The sequence below is a fragment of the Mastomys coucha genome, unplaced genomic scaffold (assembly GCF_008632895.1).
Source record: "Mastomys coucha isolate ucsf_1 unplaced genomic scaffold, UCSF_Mcou_1 pScaffold21, whole genome shotgun sequence".
NCBI classification, from domain to species: Eukaryota; Metazoa; Chordata; class Mammalia; order Rodentia; family Muridae; genus Mastomys; species Mastomys coucha.
Genome location: NW_022196904.1, coordinates 132,618,615 through 132,639,753, shown reverse-complemented (window position 1 = coordinate 132,639,753; position 21,139 = coordinate 132,618,615). Strand labels below are relative to the sequence as shown.

The window sequence follows — 21,139 nt, the reverse complement described above, 5'->3', positions numbered from 1 at the left end:
GAGAGAGAGAGAGAGAGAGAGACTCACAGAAAGTATTCCAGGATGTAGGATTGGTGGGAACACCTCACTACTTAACTTGTGAGACACCACAACTCAGCAAAGATGGCAGAGTAGGATCACCTGGATTTGGGCAGCATATGAGACTTATATGGGATGTGAGAGTTGAGGTAGGGAAGTCTGCAGTGATAACAATGTAACTAATCACCCAATCAGAAAACACGAAGACCTGGGCTTAGCAAATACTCAGCTGGAGTGCAAGGATGGAGCAGAGCCCAGGGAATGGCCTGGGATGACAAGGGCTCAGGATTGAGCTTGTAAGCCTCATAGATAGAAGAGGACCCTGAAAGGCAGGTGTTGGGGCTGGGTGAGATCCTCAAGCAGGGAAGAAGTATGCATGGCCTGGCTTCTAGGACAGAACTAGGTAGAAGTGCTGGGTGCTGGGGCTTCTCCCTGAACCCATGCTCCCTGCCCCCAGATGCCCTGTGAACAGGGTCTGGAAACCAGAGCTCCCCTGTGTCCAGCTTTGAGCTACAAACATTTCCTGCAGAAAACAAGAAAGTCAGTCTCTTGGCCCCACTGTGCTCTGCATATCAGCATGACAGTGTGAGCTTGGTTTGTAAAATAAACACTGAAGCAGGTCCAGGTCCAAGAAGAGCTAAGAACACCATGGGTAAGAGGTAGGTGTGGGTTCTGCAGAAAGCCAGGGACCCTAGGGAAGCCTAGGCAGGCCAGGCAACAGAAGAGGGGGGCAGAAACCAGAACTCTGGGGTTCCTATTACAGGGATGACAAGGTGGCTTGTACCATCTTGAATTGCCAACTAGTCCTGACTACTGTAGCCAGTGGACAAGGCCACCACCCCTAACCCAGCCTTGGCTCTCAGACTTGATTCTAGCCTCATTACCAAAGGATTATCACACTTCAGAAATGTTCTTCTCTTATTCACATCTGTGACTGCCGTAAGGACCAACTCTTTGTATAACACACTGTGTGACAGGAGACTGCTTGATTTCTAGAACAAAACAATCCGTAATCTATGACAAAAGCTGAAAGTGTTTAGTGGCTACACGAAGGAAGCCCACAGGCATGTTCTCTGTGGTATGGGTCCCTGGCCTGGCCTTAGGAAACTCCTGGACAGGAACCAGCTGGCCTCCCCTAAGAATCCCTTACAAGTAGACACCCCAAATTTCTTTGGTTCTGAGCTTGATCCTCTCCTCCTGTGGGGTCCAGCTGTTTGTGAGTAGGGTTCAGTCCCTGTGATGTGGGTGGCCTATGGTGGGACACACTTCACAGCTGAGGTACTAAGCTGAGCTAGGCAAGTTGCTGGGCACTAGAGACTTGACTTTGGCCAGTCTGTAGCTGCCCTGAAGGGGTGGGAGGGAGGGGCTGTCAGCAGGGAAGCCCAGGGGCTCTGGCTGGGCTCAGCCAGGCTGGCTGGCACTGGCTCTGCTCTGGGACTGCTGGGCTCCCAGGGATTTCCTGTCCCCTACTTCCCAAGGTCAGCAGGATTGCGCTTGGGTTGTTTCTGGTCCCGATGGTTACGTTGATAACTGCGATAACGTGGGGCCCGGCCATGCCATCGTGCCCTCTGGGCCCAGCAAAGCTCTTTCCCAGGGTCTGTCCCCACAGGGGGCAGTGGTCCCGGACAAGGGAGGGACTGGGCAGGCTGCCATGGGCTGTTTGGGTCAGTGCATCTTGACAGCCTCTTGATGTACAGTGGGGGTCCAGGCTAGATCCCTGGGAGGAGCCTTGGTTCAGTGTGACCATGGCCTTGGCAGAGGACCCACTCCTCCATCTTAACCATCTTAAGGTAGGGAGTGAAAATGAATAGTGGTTGCCCATTAGGTGTTTGCTGCAGGATCCCAGCATTCTTGACAACCTGGCTCAGAGCCCAGACAGGGTCAAGGTCACCAGGACCTCTGAGGATCTGCCTAGCTTTGTTCCTAAATCTTGCTCCCAGAGACCATGGACTCTGGAAAATCAGTCCTTTGTTATTCTGATCTGAAGAAGTACTGGCATACTTCTGCCCCTGCTCCTGGGCCAGTACAGGCTCCACCTTGGTCATATAAAGCTGTGACCTGGTTCTTAAACCCTAGTCTGCTGCTAGACAACCATATATTGAGTCTGGGGAAGGGGACACTAATTTTAGGAGCCATTACCAATCATCTTCTGTCACTTACAAGAGACACGAGGTTTCTGGTCTGGGTTTGAGGGATAGCCTGTCCTATACATAATGGCCAGAGAAAGAAAGCTGGAACAGTTAGAATCGGGTAGAGATTTGTGGTGGAAAAATTATCTGGGACTGGAGACAGTAGGCTGCCTTTAAATTTCTGGGCTAAGAAGGCTCACATACCTAGGATATGGTCAGTACTATCTTGGAGTTAGGGGACCTCCTTGATTCCTGCCAGCAGTAGGAGCAAAAGTGGCCTTGACCAGGAAAGAGTTGGGGCTATCTGAGGAGGTGTAGGGGACTCAAACCAGGGTATCTATCACTGGCCCAATGGGAGTGCAAAGAGGAGGGAAAGCCAAGGTTACTCCTTGATCCTATAGGCAAATAACAAGGCTCCTAAGCCATTGCTGAGCCTAGGCCTGGTGAATTGAACACTCTAAGTATCTTTTCCACTCTGGCAGACATGCACAATCTCTGGTCTAGCTAGGTGGCCTGCTGATTGTGGGCCATAGTACCTCCCTGCTCAAGCGTAGGATGCTACAGGTTAGACCAGGCCCTGTGGTGAAACTCAGTGTTGGACAGATACACCTCTGGGGTTCAGAGAGTATCTGGAGCCCAGACCACACCCATTCCATTTATTGGGCACAGGGCTTCATGGCTACCCCAGGCTGGGGACATTTGTGCCAGCAAAGAGTAGGGAGGCTTCAAAGCCTTATCCTACGTGGTGGGCCAGACTCTCCTTGCCTACCTGCCCAGTTGCAGCCCATACTGAGAGTCAGAGCCAGATGTTGCTAGAGCAACCCAGCAGCAACCACACTCACCACTCAACTGAAATTCCACTATTTTTAGATTCCTAGTTATGTTCAGATAAAATCCATGTTTACAGACCTGAGTTGTCTGGCAAGATAATAGCACACCTCAAACTGCAGGGACGTTGAAGAGTAGGAGTGGGATGTACCATGTGCCCAAGAAAGGTCTCCCTATGAATCAGAGCCTCCAGTGGCTCATGAAAGTAGGGTGGTGGGCACAGAAGGTAGCGGGCAATGGAGTAGCCTAATTGCCCAGCTAATACCAGCTGTGACATTCTGGAGCATAAGATTGTGGGCAGCCAGAGTACGAGGAGCGGTAGCGCTCTCCAGGGTATGCACTCTACTGTACGTGGGAGCCTACAGTAGTGGATACTAAAAATAGCCTGGCCAGGCAGAGCCAGAGGAGCCTAGCACACTAATGTGAGCAGAATCTTACCCCACCAGTCAGGTCCAGGAGAAGTACAGGCTGACACCATCCAGGAATCCACCCCAGCCAGGTTCTGAGTCTCCTGAAGGTTTGGCCTTAGATGGCTGGCTTACGGGGAAGTTAGTGTGAACCTGGCTGCGGCCACCTCCTGGCTAAGACACAGCCAGGAGACTCTTAGAGCTCTAAGGGAAAGGAGTAGAGGGGAACAGCTAGGTCATGTTTAAGGTTTCAGTGTGTATGGCTCTGCAATCTCACTCATACCTTCCTGGGGCAGCAGCAGGGCCACAGACCTTGGGACACCGAGTAGAAGCAGCCAATAGGCAGGTTTCTGACTTTGCAGGCGTACCATTGTGAAGTGTATTGGCCCAGCCACCATGCATGGTGCTTCTCAAGAAATTCATGGAGGAGATCAGAGGGGTGTGGAGCTATGTAGGGCACTTGGGATACTATACTGGCTGAGGATGGAGGCGATTAGAGCTGATAGAGTTGATGCAGGAACCTACCTTGTCTTCTACTCTGTTCAGCCGGGCGCCGATGGTGTTGCTGCCCCGGTCTTTGCTCTTTTCTATGGGGTAAAGCACAGAGTTAGGGGTATGGGCTGTGGGTGTGGGCTCAGGAGCCCAGGGAGCAGGAGATAGGAGGTATCTGGGGAGTAGGGTGAATGCTTGAAAATACAAGATGTCCTTTAAAATTCTTTGTGGCTGGGACACCAGGGGAGACACTATAATGACAGAGTGTATCTAGGCTCCAGACTTGCTTCTCCTAGCTTTGCAACCCCTGAGTGTCTTTTAGGTGGGACAAATTGCTCTCTGTCCAAGGGATGACTCAATTGATTTGTGATACTTACTGGGCTTGGTCACATTACCAGGCCAGAGTGTCTGCTGCTTCTGTGGTCTCCAACATTAGATTATGCCCCATAGTCCTGTTTGGATCTCAGCTAGCACTGGCCCCGGGTATGTGCCTTGCTTTGTCCTTCCTTGGTGTGGCTTAGCCCTTGCCTGGAGGACCTGAGGATTCCCACCAAGCCAAGAACTAGCCTGTACCATGCCACTGTACATTCCTGAACACCTGAGCCAGGAAGGAGCCCCCACCCCATTATAGCTCCTGAAACTTTGGGCTGGCTGCTTATCTGAACCATGCTCCATCCCATGTCCTTCTACCACAGGCAAATGGGCCCTTGGTTCTTACTACCATACCCAGAATTTGACCACGAGGCTTTAAAAATCTATCATTTAGAGGGATGCAATGGGCTCTGTTATCACCCAAACCTCCCTTTAAATAGCCTGTCTACAGCCACTTTGTCTAGCTTGGGGTCTGCTCCTTCTGGATTTTACACAGGAGGTCCTAGCAGCCTGTTTATAAGGAAGATAAGAGACAGACAGGGGCGAGAAAGAGAGGCCCCCCTGTGGGTTGCTCTGTTCAGGTACCAGTGTGGACACCCACCTGAGATGGGGATGAACAAAGATGGCTTCCCGATGGACTGATCCAGCCTGGAGGGAAGAGAGGGACATTAGCTCGCACAATGCCTGAGGCACCACTGATACAGGCTATTGTGTCCAGGAGGACAGCATGATACCCACTCCAGGGGTATATGCTACTCCAAGACCAGTCAAGAGGCACCCAAGACTCTATGGGCTCATGCTCCTGAGAGGGCCAGGCAGGAAGTTAAAAAATGAGGAGCTGACTCTGGGCTCCTTGGGCTTCCTCTCTAGATGAGATGAGTGGGTCAAAGCAGGGAGGTCCTGAATCTTTGACCTTGTGTATGAAATGGACAGTCACATCCTCCCAGCTGTGCTCCACGATACACAGAGCTAGGTCTGCAAGCTAGCTCATGAAGCTAACCTCCAGATCCATACCTGTGCTGGGCCCCAGGGACTTTGACAGAAATAGGATTCAAGACCATGTTGGCTCTGAATGGTCAGGATCCTTAGCTTCACCCCAGTAGCAGGAAGATCCCTGGATGGACGGGCAACCTAGAGGTAGATGTCACTAAGAACTCTTCCTTTTCCCTGTGAGGCTGGGACAAAGTCTCATTTCTGTGCCCACCTTCTCTGTAGTTCTTTAATGCGCACCATGAGGTTGAGGTGGCCCTGGGAGTACTGCTCGATGACATCTCGCACATCATAGGGCTTCCGTGCTTGCTGCAGGCCAGAAAGACACATGTCACTTTCTCCTGAATCCTGCATGCTCAATTCTCAATGCAGACAGTGAAGGGGTGGGGCATAGTGATATGGAGAAATGGCTTAGAACATACATAGTAGCAAGCTTGACCCCCCAAAGGCTTAGCCTGGCTGTGCCTTTTCCTTCTGTCAGTTCACTGGTAGGACTAGCCACCTCCTACTGGCGCTCTTGGTTCAGGAGCTTCCTCAGGAAGCATTGACCTCATGGGCTGGAGACATAGTCTACATATCCACAGTTCATCTGGGCCCTAGACTGACTGTTGACACACTTGCTGCTTCTCTAGGAGGGGAGGTAGAACAACATGTGTTGAAGATGGCTCACAATGTCACACAGACTTTCTGTAAGACAGCCCAGCTCTCATGAAGGAAGGACCTGCCATGCTCAGGGCCATTCTAGGCATCAGGGTCACCACATCTTCTGTGGCCCACACACCCAGGGACTATGGAGTCCAAGCTTGGGATAACACTTAGGCAGACCCTTGGTCCTGTACGTTACACCACTATCAAATTCTACAAAGAACTACCCTTGATATCTCCAGGTCTTACTCTCTTCTACAAGACGGAGATATAAGCCCTGATCCTCCCTTCCTCAAGATGAGTTTCTGAGCCTTGTTTCTGTCTTCTGTAAAACAGGATACTGAGTCCTGTTCCTCTTTCCTGGAAAATGGGTTGCTGAAGTCTGTGCTGCTACTTCTAAAAGAGACTAAGAATGAAATAAGATCTAAGATGAGAAATGTCAAGGAATCCTGATATAGCACCTTGTCAGTCAGAGGTGGTCATGAATGAGTCTAGGGCCTGAATCTCTCCCTAGTGCACGCTGAAAGTGACCCAAAATAATAGGGGAGAGACTTGTGGGAGAAAATGCTTTACAAGGTGTGTGGTACCTCTAGGCATGCCTGGTGATACATGAGGTAAATGAGCAAGGGAGGCCGAAACTATAGTTTGAGGTGGTGCAGGCCTGGATTAGGAGCAGGATGGATCCTTATGTTGGTCTGTGGATGGCCTGAGAGTCTGAGAGTCACTGTGCCAAAGTGAATGTAGGTACCGTACCTCTGCCAGCCTCTGCAAACATATGTGGAATTGAATATGCAATGGGGAGATGTGAGTATGCCAGCCTGCAGGACAGCATGGGGGTTGTAAGCCGGAAACAGTTAAGAAGGATCAGAGAGCTGGTGCATGCTTTTAATCTCTGCACTCGGGAGGCAGAGGCAAGTGGATCTCTGAATTCAAGGCCAGCCTGGTCTACAGAGTAAGTTCCAGGACAGCCAGGGCTACACAGAGAAACTTGGTCTCAAAAATCTAAAACTACAAAACAAAACAAAACAAAACAAAACAAAGCAAAACCAACCAACCAAACAAACCCAGAAGGATCAGAGATACCTATCAACCAACCCCCCATGGTCAGCAGCACTCCAGGCCTGCTGAGACTTGTCTTGGAGCCACTAAGCTCCCCTTTAGGAGCTGGTTGGAGACTGAGGAGCCTTTGCCAAATATTTGCCTAGGGCTAGTGTAAGAGAGCATCTTAGCTTTCTCTCTGTGCCAATGTCCCCTGGTGGCAGCAGGAGCCAGAGATGAGTCAAATAATGCTGCCTGTCCAGACTGATTGGCTGCGGATGTGGGTGCTCGAGGCAAATGTTCAGGGCTAAGAGGCCCTGGCACCTCAGGCCAGACACAAGGGCGGCTGGCCAAGGACTTTATCGGCCAGCAAGGCAGGCAGGCAGGCCTGTTAGTCAGGCCAGTACGGCCGGTGGAGAGCAGGTGGGTAGATGGCTGAGGCAAGAAGCTGGGTCACCAGGGTGGCCTGGAAGCCTTGTGGAGCCCTCCTCACAGGGGCTCCCTCTTCAACTGCCTTACTCTTTCCTGGAGGCCTGTCCATTGTGTCCCCAGCAATAAAGCCAGCTCATTGTAGAGACCTTACTTTCCTCCACTTTGAAGCCTCTGTAGCCCGTAAGGCCCCTCTGCCACCTGCGCTAAGTACATAGGTAAGAAGCAGAGAGCTGAAAGGTAGGAGTTGTTTGGCCTGTTCTGGCAGTTTCCTGAGCCACTCTTAGGACGTTGGCTGATGTTCTGAGGCCTGAAAGAAAGTGCAGGGCTCTGGGTCTCTTTTTCCTCGGCCTCAACCTTGTCATCAGGCACATCCCTTGTTTGTGACATAGAAACTGGGTCTGCATAGGACACTGAGATGACCTCTGACACAAAGGGACCATAAGGGTCCCTGAGTTCTACTAGGCACCCAGAGTCTAGAAGTGAACCCTAGGATGTCATGAGCCTACCCACCATAACCCCATTCAACTTAGCAGTTCCTATACTGTTTCATGTGGAACCTTCTCCATTACCTGCAGAGCCTGCTTCTCTCAGCCTGGGAACCACCATCAGCTAGTAATTCCTCACGACCTTTAAACACTAGCAACATAAGCTATACCACTTCCTAGTAAGAGTGCCACACCCTAGCCCTACTTTTCCCTGAGATTGTCTTGTCAAGATGTGACTCTCCATGGGGTTTCTGTGGCTCCTCACCAAGCTGGGAAGAGCTGGTTCTACAGGAACTCATCTCCCTATCTCTCTCAGTGTCTCAACAGTAGGAAACATGGCTTCTAGGTAGGGGGAGAAACAGCTTTAAGTGCAGTCTTTGAGGGTCCTTTGGACCCTTCTAATCCATTTCCAGGTGCTTCCTGGCTCTGGCCCCTGAGTGTGACCTTTACTCCTTTTGACAACATGAAGTCCCTAGGTTTGTGTGAGCTTGGGTGTAACTTGATCTATTTGTGTTGTGACAGTACCAGGGGGTACAGGCTAACAAGTGTACAGCAGAATGCCACCATAGTACTGCTGGATGGGCATAGGGTTCCTCCAGGGTGGCAGTGAGTACCTAGGGTGAGGAGCCACATGCTGCTCTCGTTAGTGCCAAGGGCTTGGCAGGGGAGCCTGTGGCTGTTCTTAGGGCTAGAACAGTTGAGGAGCTGAGGACTACAGGGAGTGAGACTCATGTCACCCACAGCTTCTCTCAGTACAATGATGACCACTTGGGATGGGGGACTATACCTTAGACCTTACCTCCTGAGAGTCTAGAGGTTTTGGCTGCCCCAGGGCTGAGGTGGGGGTTGTGATGAGGGAGCAGTGGGAGCCAGTGTTAATCTCATGGCCTGGTATGATAGGAGTGGCCTATAACAAGGCACAGGGCCACCACTGAGATTGTCCTTGGGCAGGCTATACTAAGGTGGGTTGTCCCCGCCTTCTCTGCTCAGTGACAAGGGCTTTCTAGTAAGAGAATGCCCTAGAGCTCTTGCTGCCTCTACTGACATGCTCTCAGAGTAAGTTCTCAAAACAAGGCTTTCCTCCCCATGACTTCTGCTCACAACTGTCCCAGCGTAGAGGAGGAGCATCACTTGCTACCTGCGGGGCCTCGGGAGAATAACTCTGGAGGTGTGCTGATACTAAATAGATTCCAGAGCCACAGTTCTTCTAGCTCAGGAGACTCTGTTCACTAAGCAGGCCCCAGTATGAGTAGGGTAGGATACAGAAAACTCCAAGCTAGCTGAGGATAGACACCACCTCCTGTCCAGGTGACAATGCCAGGCTGTCACTATCACAGCCTTGCATGGAGGGAGAAGTACTTCCATAAAGTTACTTCTAACCATCACTGTAGAGCAATAAAGGGTCCCTGGGCCAGGGCTGGGTACAGTACCCTTGGAGGAGCCTGCTGTTGAGGGGGATGGTGATGGTCTAAGGGATACAATCACAGCAGGATGGCATCTAAGGGTGAGGGTATACTACTACTGTAGTCTTCTCCGGGTCAACTGCACTGGGCATGGTCTCACCTGGAATTTCTTCTTGGCTACAAAGTACTGCATGCGCCTGATGACCTTGATGGTGGCCCGATGGTGATCTCGAAGCCTGTGGAGAAGGGGCCAGAGTGTGAGCAGTTTTCATGTTGGTGACCCCAAAACACATGTCAAAGGTACTCCTGCCAAACATGGATAGCTTCTCCAGAAATAAGAACATTCTACCCAGGGCTTGTTCTGTTTCTAGAGAACCCAGAAACCAGGAGTTTCTACAGGGGACAGGAACGACTCCTCTCCTGCTTTTATCTCCCCAGTGGGGTCGCTGTCTGTACCCCTAGTTTGCAAGGGTTAGAATTCCAACAGCAGAGTTAGGGATGCCCTTGGAGCAGGGAGTACCACAGCCATGTTAATCAGGATCCTGTTTTCTGAGACCGCTCCTGGATACTTTGTTGGTTGGTTTGCCTCTAAATCTCCTTCTAGAAATAAGGTTTTTTTTGTTTTTGTTTTTTAATAAACATCACTGGAGAAAGCAGGCCTGTGATCAGACATCTGTGTGCACAGAAGCAGATGGGAAAGCATCAGGGTAATGGAGAGACTGGGAGAATCTCCTGCCTGTGAAGTTCAAATTTGACTAGCTAGATTAAACCACATTGGTAACAGAAAGCTGCTGGGAGCCTTTGGGAAAGCGAGACTGGAAGCCCCCCCCCCCCCCAAGCCCAGAAACAGGAGGCAAGAGGAAGCTAGCCTACCCTCCAGGCTGAGCTTCCTTCTTAGAGAAGTGTGGGAAATGTCTACACCAGATGGGATGGTGGGGCTTCCTGGGCTGTGAAGACAACAGTGGAGCCTAGGCTCCAGAGCCACCAGGAGACAAGTGACAAGATTCCGGAGAACAAAGGCTATCAGAGTATCTTTTTTCACACAACCCCCCCCACCCTTGGAAAGAGCTGTGGTTCTCACAGAGCAATAGTAGCTGCTGGGAGGGAGTAAAAATAGAAGCCAGCAGGCTCTTGCCACCGAGGACAGGATTCAGACCCTTCTAGGATGGGACCCCAGGAAACATCCAGAGGCTTTGGTTGAGAGAGGCTGGCAAAAGCTCACATTGTCCCAAAGGTAAACTAGCCCAGATTTCTTTTTCACATTAGAGGAAAATCTGGAGAAAGGTATTTTGGAATTTCTGGCTTTTGTTTTGTTTTGTTTTGTTTTTGTCCATACATAAAAGTTGAAAAAATAAGGGAAAAAAAACAGATCCTAGATAGAGATCTGCAGGTGTGGTACATTTTGCAATCTTAACTGCTAGAGGCCCTCTCCCAAGGAGACAGAGTTGTTTTTGCACTGCTTAGATTTGAGCTGACCTTGTGACCTAATGTAGCTGTGGAGCTCTGGGGAGCTCTCCATGTGTGGAACCCACAGGTATTGAGACGGTGGCTGGAGTGACCAACCGAAGGGGGATGAGTGGAGGTGCCCAGCCTTTCCAGTCAGTACTGATGGCAGGGATGTGACTCAGCCATCTTGGATCACCTGGCCCTAAGCAATCTACTAATGACTGCAGCTGTCTGAGTCAGCCAGAGCATACCACAGAACCACCTTCCAGAAGAGCTGCGTCCAAGCTCCTGACCCACGGAGCTGTTAGCAAGACAAACTGACTATTAGACCACAACATTTGGTTAGAGTTTGCTGTTCAGGAACAGACAGCTGATAACAAAATTAGAAGCTGGACCTATACTCCCAGATATTTAGAAGGCTGAGGCAGGAGGATCACAAGTTCAGGCTCTGTCTGGGGAACAGAGTGACTTCAAGGCCAGTCTGAAGAAGTTACTGGCATCATACCTGAAGAGAGAGTTCAGCAGTTAAGAGTACTTTGTACTCCCAAAGGTACTGGGTTCAGTCCCCAGCACCAACATGGCACCTTATAACCAACAATCTCTTGACTCCAGGTTCAGGGGATCCAATACCTTTTTCTTAACTCTGAGGACATCAGACACACACATGCTGCACACGTATACATGCAAACAAAACACTCATATACATACAATAGAATAAGCAAAACTTTGAAGAAGTAAAAAAAGAAAAAAAAAAGGCAGAGGAGCTGGGTATGTTGGTATGCGCCTTTAATCCCAGTACTCAGGAATCTGAGGCAAGTTCACTCTGTAAATTGGAGGCCTGTCTGGATTACAACTGTGAGTTCCAGGCCACAGAGTGAGACTCTGCCTCAAAAAAAAAAAAAAAAATGGAATTGGGGCTTGGAACATAGATCAGTGGTAGAGTGCTTGCTTAGCATGAGCTAGGCCCTGGCTTCAATCTCTAGCACTGAGGAAAAGAGAGAAAGAAAGGAAGGGAAGAAGAAAGGAAAGAAAAAGAAAAAGTTATTAATTAGAACTTAAGGGTAGGACACTGAATAAGATTTGACATTGATTTTAGGACCGGGAAGGGGTGGGGGAGCAGATGACAGATGAAGATTGGAATATGTGATGGTGTTTGCAGTTGTGAGACCTCAAAGTCTGTTTGGATGGAGAAAGAACTTTGTTTTAGGGAGGACTAGGAAGCAATGGCTTTTAATGGTAGCTGAAAATTCCTTCTCGTTCCTGCCTTGTTCCGCCATGGTGGAAGCATGTGTTCTGAGCTTCGGCCTCAAGAGAGCCGCAGACTTCACTTTTACCCTCTCAGAAAAAACAAAAACAACAACAACAAAAAAACCCATCTGCCTCCTGGACAAGCCCGAGCTAGCCTGCTAGAACTGAGTGAAGGAAGAGAGGTGAAGGGTTCGGATGACAGCTGACAGCTTCAGGCATGTGAGGCTGATACTGCTCAGCCACCAAGTGAGTGTTCTGCCCCTAGCAGTGTGCCCACCCAGCAGAGCAGCCCGAGTCTGACCTACAGAGTCATCGATGGCTGTGGTTTGCATCAGACTTTCTAGATGAGAACTTTAAGATAACTAAATAGATAAATAGAGTCAAGAAAATAGATGAAAAAGAAATTCTATAAAAGTCAGGCATGGTGGCACGTGCCTATAATTCCACCTCTTGGGAGGTGGAGTCAGGAGCATCAGGAGGTTCCAGGTCATCCTTGGCCACACAGAGGTTCGAAGCCAGCCTAGGTTCCTGGAGACGCTGTCTCAGCCTCATTCAAAGTCTCCGTCTCAAAAATAAAGAAGTAAATAAATAAATAAAAGAAGGAAAAGAGAGAGAGAGAGAAAGAAAGGGCAACACAGTAGAAATTAAGAATACAAAAGGTGGTCTGATAAAAGAGGCCAAGTAGTAAAACAAGAGAGAAAAAAATAGTAAAACAAAATAGATAAGAAGAATAAGGTGGCAGAGAATGTGGGTTTAAGTGAACTGATATTTCATTAAATAGATCATGATTGTCAGTCAGTATTAAAAACGATGATAAAAGCAGAAACAAAGGAAAGAGAAAGGGCAGAGGGCAAGGTAGCTTAGGCTAGCTCTCTACACAGGCAGCTGCAGACCAGCACCAGGCACAGTAGACTAGACAAAGAGACTGTCAGAGTCATAAAGGATTGTCAGCTCTGGCTAGAAGTTAAAGTGCTTGTCTTACAAGCAGGAGGACCCGAGTTCCCTTCCTAGATCCCACATTAAAAAAAAAAAAAAATCTAGGCATCGTGGCTGTGTTTATAATCCTATGACTGGGGAGTGAGGACAAGAAGATTCCTGCGGCAGCCCAGTGAGAGTCCCTGTCTCAAAAAGAAAAAAAAGGGAGAGGTCTGCACCTGAAGAAAGGCATTTAAGCTTGTCCAGGATTTCTATCCGCCTTGCCTCCTTGGCAATGGATACCAAAGGGTCAGCGGAGCCCAGTGTGAACAGTCTGTGTGTCAGTCTACCTGGACAGGGACAAAAGCCACACCACTGCAGGCCAGCACACACAAGTATTTACAAAAATACCAAGTGCTAGGTTTTAAAAGCAAGTTTTGACAAATTTCAAATGAATAAAATGATGTTTAACACAGTCCTTGACCACAATAAAATTAAACTACAAATCAAAAATATTATTAGGAAACCTCCAAGTGTTTTGGAAATTAAATGATCTAACTAACCCAAGGTCAAAGAAAAAAAAGTTACCTGACTTAGAAAATAGTTTTAATTGAATAATAAAAAATGTATCAAACATTACATCTAAATTCAATGTGGAGTGTACACCTATAATCTCAGCAACTCAGGAGGTCAAGTGTTAAAGATCACAAATTTGAGGCCAACCCATGCTATTTAGTAAAATGGCAATTTTAAAAATGGCAGGATGGCTCAGTGGGTAAAGGTGCTTGTGTCCTTGCCTGAAGACCTGAGTTTGGTCCCATGACTTGCTTGGTAGAAGGAAAAAACTCTCAAAAGTTGTCCCCTGACCTCCACATATGGGCCATGGCACATGCACCCCCTATATATATATAAATAAACATAATATAAATTTAAAAATTATATCTTCAAAATTATAGTTAAATAAATGTTGGAGGAACATTGAGATATGGACATTGAGAGGAAGATAACGCATGGCCTAAAATATGATACAAGAGAGACTGAAATCCAGCTCAAGTTAAACACACACACACACACACACACACACACACACACATATACACATACACACACACACACACATACACACACACACACACACATACACACACACATACACACACACATACACACATACACACACACATACACACACACACATACACATACACACACATACACACACACATACACATACACACATACACATACACACATACACATATACACACATGCACACACATGCATACACATATACACATACACACACATGCACACACATGCATACACATATACACATACACACACATACACACACATACACATACACACACATACACACACACATACACATATACACACATGCATACACATACACACATACACACACATACACACACATACACACACACACATACACACACACGCATACACACACACGCACACACACACATACACACACATTACACACACACACATACACACACGCGTGCATACACGCACACCCCAATTTTAAACCCAAAGGAAGTAGAAGCAAAGAGATAATAAAGATAAGGGTATAAGTTGATGAAATAAAAAATGAATGTTGCATTAAAGAAAAGCTTACATTTGGCTTTCCAAAGAGACTAATAAAACTGATAAAACTTTAACAAGATAGATGGGATGGGGTGAGGCAAATCACAAATCACCAATGTTGGGAGTTTAAAAAAAAAAATGAGCACCACCACTGTGGAATTAGAGACATTAAAAAAAAAAGTCTATTTAGAGAATAATATGAACAAAAATAATTCTGATAATATAGATAAAATAGATAAACTCATCAAAACAGGTTTTAGGAAAGGAAGAAATTAATACAAACTACCCAATGTTAGTGGAATTAAACTTGGACTTTTAGCGATCTTTCTCCAGAGGAGCTGGCTGAGATGACTTCAGCCACTGGTTCTCCCCGGCATGTATGGAAGAAGCAACAGCTACACACAAAGCTTCTGACAGGGCTGTTCTGAGGTGGTCTGGCCTTGACCCTCAAATCTGACAAGGATATTCCTGAAAGAAAACTCAAGGGCAATGTCTGTCCTGGATGTGGAGGCAGCCTCTAAAAGCCAGCAGCCAGTGAGACCCAGGGCTCAAGTCAAGATGCAGGATCAGAGTGGCTTAATCCAGTTATGCAAGGCTGGCTTAGCATTTGAAAATCAATCAACAGAGCTCACCACATCAACAGAACAAGGAAAAACATATAATCAACTCAAAAGATGCAGAAAAGCACTTGATAAAGTTCAAGGCCCTCATCCTAATTAAAAACACAACTCCTAGCAAAGTAGAAAAACAGTTTTTTTTTTTAAAAGAACAAAAATGAAAATTGAAAATTGAAACAAACAAAAAAATCCTAAACGCTGAGCACACATCATATCATGGAGAAATCACTTTGTTCCTGAGATGGTGTGGCCCGTATTTTCTAACAGAGTTTGTAAAGTCCCAGCCTGTGCATTAAGATGAGAAAAGGAGAGAGAAGATGCAAGGATTGGGCTGGCAAAAGGGTTGAATTGCTAAAAAGGCTTGCCTCCAAGCCTGGTGACCTGAGTTCAATCCCCAGAACCCATATGTTGGAAGAAGAAACTGACTCCTACAGGCTGTCTTCTGACTTCCTTATTCATATTGTGGCAGGTACCTCCTACCCCTGCCCCACACAAATATAATATAAATAAAAGTTAAAGTAAAGCACTTGGGAGGCAGGCAGGTAGATCTCTGTGAGTTCAAGGCCAGCCTACTCTATATAGTGAGTTCAAGGACAGCCAGGGCTACCTAGAGAGACCCTATCTGAAAATTAAAACAAAACAAAAATAAAAACAAAACTAAATAAAAACCCCTACCTAACAAACAAACAAACAAAAGAATTAAGAAATGAATTTAACAGAACCCTGACCTTGCTGGGCGAGGACATAGTAGCTCGTGTATGTAACCCCAGAAATCTGGAGGCTAAGAAATGAGGATTGGAAGATGGGGCAAGCCTGGTTTTACTAAAGGTTGAAAGCCAATAATCCATTATCTTTCAATCTGCTGGCAATAAGTAATTAGACCACAAAATAAAGATACTAACTGTAATGGCGTCAAAGCTAATAGAGCTATTTAAATTGTTCACAGGTGAGGCTTACAGGCAGACGGGCACTGAATAGGGAGAGGCTGATGCTGACTTGAATTCATGGGGGTTATAACATGTTCTTAGCTGTGGAACTGGAGAGATGGCTCCTTGATAAAGGACACTGGCTTGCTCTTCCAGAGGATCTAGGTTTGATTTTTCCCCCACTGCACCCTCCCTCCCCAAGACAGGGTTTCTCTGTGTAGCACTGGAACTTTCTCTGTAGACCAGGATGGCCTGCAACTTACAGAGATCCACCTACCTCCCCCTGCCTTCAGAGTGCTGGGATTATAAGCATGCTCCACCTCTGCCTGGCCTGGGTTTATTTCTTAACATCCACATGGCAGTTCACAACCATCTGTAATCCAGTTCCAGGGGCTCTGACGCCTTCCACTCATCTCAAGGGTACTGCATGTGCATGGTGCACAGACATACATGAATACATACACTCATATACATTAAAAAAATTAAAAAACCTATGTGGTGGTTTGAATATGCTTGGGCCAGGGATTGGCTCTGTTAGGAGGTGTGGGACCTCCTAACAGTGAAGAACTAGAGAAAGGCTAACAGCAAAACTTTTAGGTGTCTTCCTCAGGGGAATTTCATTCAAGGGGTTTTGAGTCTACAAACTGGCTCAAGTCTGGAAATTGATTCACTGTCCAAGATTGCCATTAGCCACAATCTAATGTATCCTTTCTTCCTTTTGTTTGAGATTTTTTTTTCTGTCTATACAGATCAAACAGAAATGCAGTAGGTTCCTATCTATGTCATGCCTGGAAACACCAGTACATACCATTATAAAATTCACATCTCCTGTGCTGACCATTACGGGTTAGGTCATTATGAACCTTGTTTTATCTACACTTTCCATTATAATAACTATGACCAACTTGCCTTGGGTGATTCAATGCTGCCACCTGGCCCTTGCTACCCCAGGGCCCATTTAAACCCATTGCATTTAATTCATCCAATTGAGCAGCAGCATCTCCAGATCTGGCACAAGGAAAAGGGCAAGCAAAAAACTCCTCCAGTGTGCTGGTGCCTTCTCACCAGTTTGCATCTTACAGGATTTGTGAAGGGCATTATCTTTTGGGTCTTCCCATTGTGGAGGATTAGGTTTTACACAACGTATCCACTCTAGCATTGCAGTTTCCCTGGAGCCTTAAAATCCTTTGTCAACACTAAGCCAAGGGATAGCAGGCATCTCCAACTCCTTTTCAGTAGGCCATCTTTTGATAAACACTTCAGCCAACCATTCAAACAAACTTTTGACACATCCACAGCATAAAGAAGTCTGGTAAAGTTCATGGTTGGCAGGGCAATGGGATGGAGCAAGGCATTAAGTGTTATCAACACATATGTGGCCACTGGCTTTATCACAAGGAACCAATGTTCTCAGTAAATGATCTTAGACACCAGAAGAAGAGACAGACACTGATCCCTCCCTCACCACAGCTGCAAAGCTAGCTTGTCAGGCCTTGGACAGGAAGCTGGAGAGATCAGGGTGTGAAAGGCCAAAGAGTGTCTACATAGCCTTGGGCTAGGTAAAGGTTTCCTTATGGACTCCTGGGAACATGAGCCATCAGAGAAAAATTCCAGCAAAACTGGAATGACAAACTGGAGGCTGCCTGAAACCCTTCATTCCAGGCCTGGCCTGAGGAGATATGACCTGGCCTCTTTCCATCACCCTCCAAAGGCCTGAAAGTGGGTGAAAAGTGGGATTCCATGGGTATCTCACTGGGAAGGGCCCTTTCTCAACCATAACTGTAATCTTGAGAACCTCCAGTCTTGGCTGTGGTAACCACCAACCTGAATCCAGTCATCTTCATCCCTTGGTGTGTGTGTGTGTGTGTGTGTGTGTGTGTGTGTGTGTGTGTGTGTTTGTGTGTGTGTGTGTATTTAAATCATATATCTTTTAAGTTAGGTGATTCAATAAAAAAAGAGCTGGGCACAGTTGCACATACCTATAATCCTAGCACTCTGGGAGCTGAGGCAGAAGAATTACTGTGAGCATGAGGCCAGAGAATGAGACCCTGTCTCAAACAAACAAGTAGATAAACTTGAGCAAAGGTTACTTAGCCCAGTCTTGGTATCACTCCATTGCTGAAAGCCTCTTATGTGGCTGTCTGCCATTAACACAGCTACATGAGCTGTCATAAAGTTCTCCTTAGCGTGAACATCCATGTTCCCCCTGACAAGGGTGTGGCTAGTGTTAGGCCTCAGGCCTATGGACAGTGCTGGGACACACGTTCCCTTTTCAACGTCTGAGTACCAGAGTTGCCTGTGGGTGCAAAGCCAGACAGGCCCTTGCTTACCAGCCATATGACTCCTCTACCTCAGAGATGATGTCACATTTTTAAAGTGATGGCCGTACTCTGACCAACCAAATGTGCTTCTTCTGCTGTGGTGGAAGCAGGCTGGGGCGGGGCGGTTCCTAAAATAAATGTGACCCTCTAATAACCACAGCGTTACATATCCATTCTAAGAAATGAAGACACAAATTTATATAAGAACACAGATGTGAGGGTCATAGCAGGGCAATTCAGAGTAGATCTAAAAATCCACCAGCAGGCAGACAAACACATAAGCACGGTTTGTCTGTGTGATTGAGTTTCATTCAGTCACACAAACTAAGAGTGGTGACATTTTGACACATATCACAAAACAAATAAACCTACAGGGCATTGTGCTAGGTAAAAGAAGCCAGCCACGACCAACCCCAGGCTGAAGAGTCCCAGTTCTACGGAATGCTCAGAATAGCACATTGTGGAAATTTGAGATTGGTGTTTCTTTAGGCAGGGAGGGTACGGGGTGACTGCTGATGGGTGAAGGTGGCTTTTGAGGGTGATGAAATGCTCCACGGTTAGCTAGGGGTGATGGCTGCACAGTGTGTGACTATGCTGACGTGCGCACAGAGGTGAGCATTGAAGCAGGATCTGCTGCCCTGCAGATCTCTGCAGAGAGCTCAGCTGGAGAGATAGGGAGGCTTCTGAGGGTGTCCCAGGAACCCAGGCAGGCACTAGTGGGCCCTAAAGTTGGTCTCATTCTCTCCCTGTGGGCACAGCAGTCCATCCTCACCCCTTCTGCCCAATCCCCACACTGTGGATCACAGGGGATGCTTCCAAGAGACAAAACACAGCTCCTGTGACTCCCCCACCCCATGCTGCAATCCTTGCTGTAGCTCCCTGCTTCACCCGATGATACCCACATTCTCAGGGTAGCCCATGGTTCATTATCAAACAAAACAAAACAAAACAAAACAAAAAAACCAAACCAAACCAAAACAAACCAAACCAAACCAAAACAAAAAAAAACAAAAACAAACAAACAAAAAAACCCTGAAAAACAGGACAGTGAACTTTGACTCTTTTGGCAGGTCTAAGTGATGTCTCATCACGTAGAGTGTTCAACGGATGGTTCTTATGTCTTTGTCAAATTATTTCCATATTAGCCATCCATGTGAGCCACCCTTTGCTGGGCCCCTGCCCAGGCCAGCCATAGCAGACATTCTTGTTTGGCACTAACATTCTGCAGGGTCTCAGGGGCAGGTGGCTGCAATGCAAAGGTCACCCATTTCAACTGTCCCAGAGGAGGGTGATTCTGTTTCCCCAGAGTCAAGGCTCTTGGGTCTGAGTGTCTGCATACACTAAAAACTTCATCTCCAAGGAGACTGTGGTGGGGCCTTTGGAAGGACCTTAGGTCATGAGAGGGGCACCCATGTGAATAGGGTTAATGATCTTATATAAGAAGCCTGAGGGGTTTAGTTATCTCTTTTTGCCCTTCTGCCATCTGCCACAGGACACACAGAAGACACTATCTACGAGGCAGACATAGTCCTCACTAGATACTAAATCTGTCAGAGCCTAGATTCTGGACTTCTGTCTTTAGAATTGTATACAGTAAATATTCATTATTTGTAAATCACCTAGTCTAAGGCATTTTGTCACAGAGCTAGTACTGAACTTGACTCTGAGATAGGGTGCTGATATGGTGTCGGTGTTGGAAGGAGGATCAGACAGGGGCCTGTGAAGCACAGAAAGAAAGACTGGGAATAGCTCAGAAGACCAGAGCTTTAGAGACAGCCTCAGTCTTCCTAGGCATGGGCGAAGGGCTACAGTTAGGATACTGGTGGGAATGGAGGCAGGACACGGTATGCTGGTGAGGGCTTGGTGGAAACACAGAGTAATAAAATAGCAAAGAACCTGGTGGCATTGTGTTCCAGGACCCTAGTGCTCTCAGTACAGGATGGCATTTCTAAAGTGAAGAAGGTGATTTAGCAAAGAGTTGATGGTGCTGATTGGCTTCTCTTGATTGCTTCTAGGACAAGGTGAAAGGAGAATCACAAGCCAGTGACTGTCATAAGGAGAAGAAAATGCACCTGTTTGGATAATACTCATCTAGCAGGAGGAAGAAAAGAATGAAATGAATCCAGGCATGGTGGCACACTCCTCTAACCCCAGCACTCAGAAGGCTGAGACAGGCTGACTGCTTAGACAGAGTTCACATCAGCCTGGGTTTGTGTCGGGCCAGGCAGGGCCACACAGCAAGAAACACAGTAAGACTCTCTTTCAAACCAACCAGGCAGATAAAAAACAATGAAGAGGCAAGTTCATGAGAAAGCAAAAAGGTCGAAGGTCAGAACTCAGTATGTCAGACAAGGGAGTTGATGCTGCTCATCAGGTGACATAGAGACCATTCAGGGAGTGTAGGGCTCCCTTATCCCTTACATCTCAAGCCTCTGCCTCCAGTGCAGTGGCTCTATGATGCCCCAGCTGGGGCCTCAGAGGCCAAGTGAAGTGTTAACACAGTGACTACCTCTCCAGTAAGTGTTAAGTCTTGGTGGCCTTCATGGGGTCATGTCTACCAGGTATAGAAGCTAAGGACAGATTTGTCTCCACTCAGATTCAGAACTGAAATAACCCAAAATAACTTTTATACCCAAAGAACTACAGGGCTGAGGCAGAAGGGCTGTAGGGTAGAGCTATCAGATAAATTCCTAGTCCGGCCATGGGGGTAGACTTGTCCCTAAAACCCAGAGTGGCTGAGCCAGTAGCATTGAACTCCAGCCTGTATGACTTATGGGATATATCCAGTCAAGGCATAGTGTCAATGCTATGTGGAG

The 21,139-nt window shown here is 47.3% G+C and overlaps 1 protein-coding gene across 1 annotated transcript in view; it reads right to left on the bottom strand.

The window, feature by feature from the left end:
- Kcnq1 (potassium voltage-gated channel subfamily Q member 1) overlaps positions 1 to 21,139 on the bottom strand; it is a 330,062-nt gene that overhangs the window by 60,995 nt on the left and 247,928 nt on the right. The window contains exons 12-15 of the mRNA XM_031388970.1: positions 9,400 to 9,475; positions 5,451 to 5,545; positions 4,848 to 4,894; positions 3,908 to 3,969 (exon numbers count right to left, since the gene is read on the bottom strand). Coding sequence (XP_031244830.1) covers positions 3,908 to 3,969; positions 4,848 to 4,894; positions 5,451 to 5,545; positions 9,400 to 9,475 — 280 coding nt within the window. The remainder of the gene's footprint in view (positions 1 to 3,907; positions 3,970 to 4,847; positions 4,895 to 5,450; positions 5,546 to 9,399; positions 9,476 to 21,139) is intronic.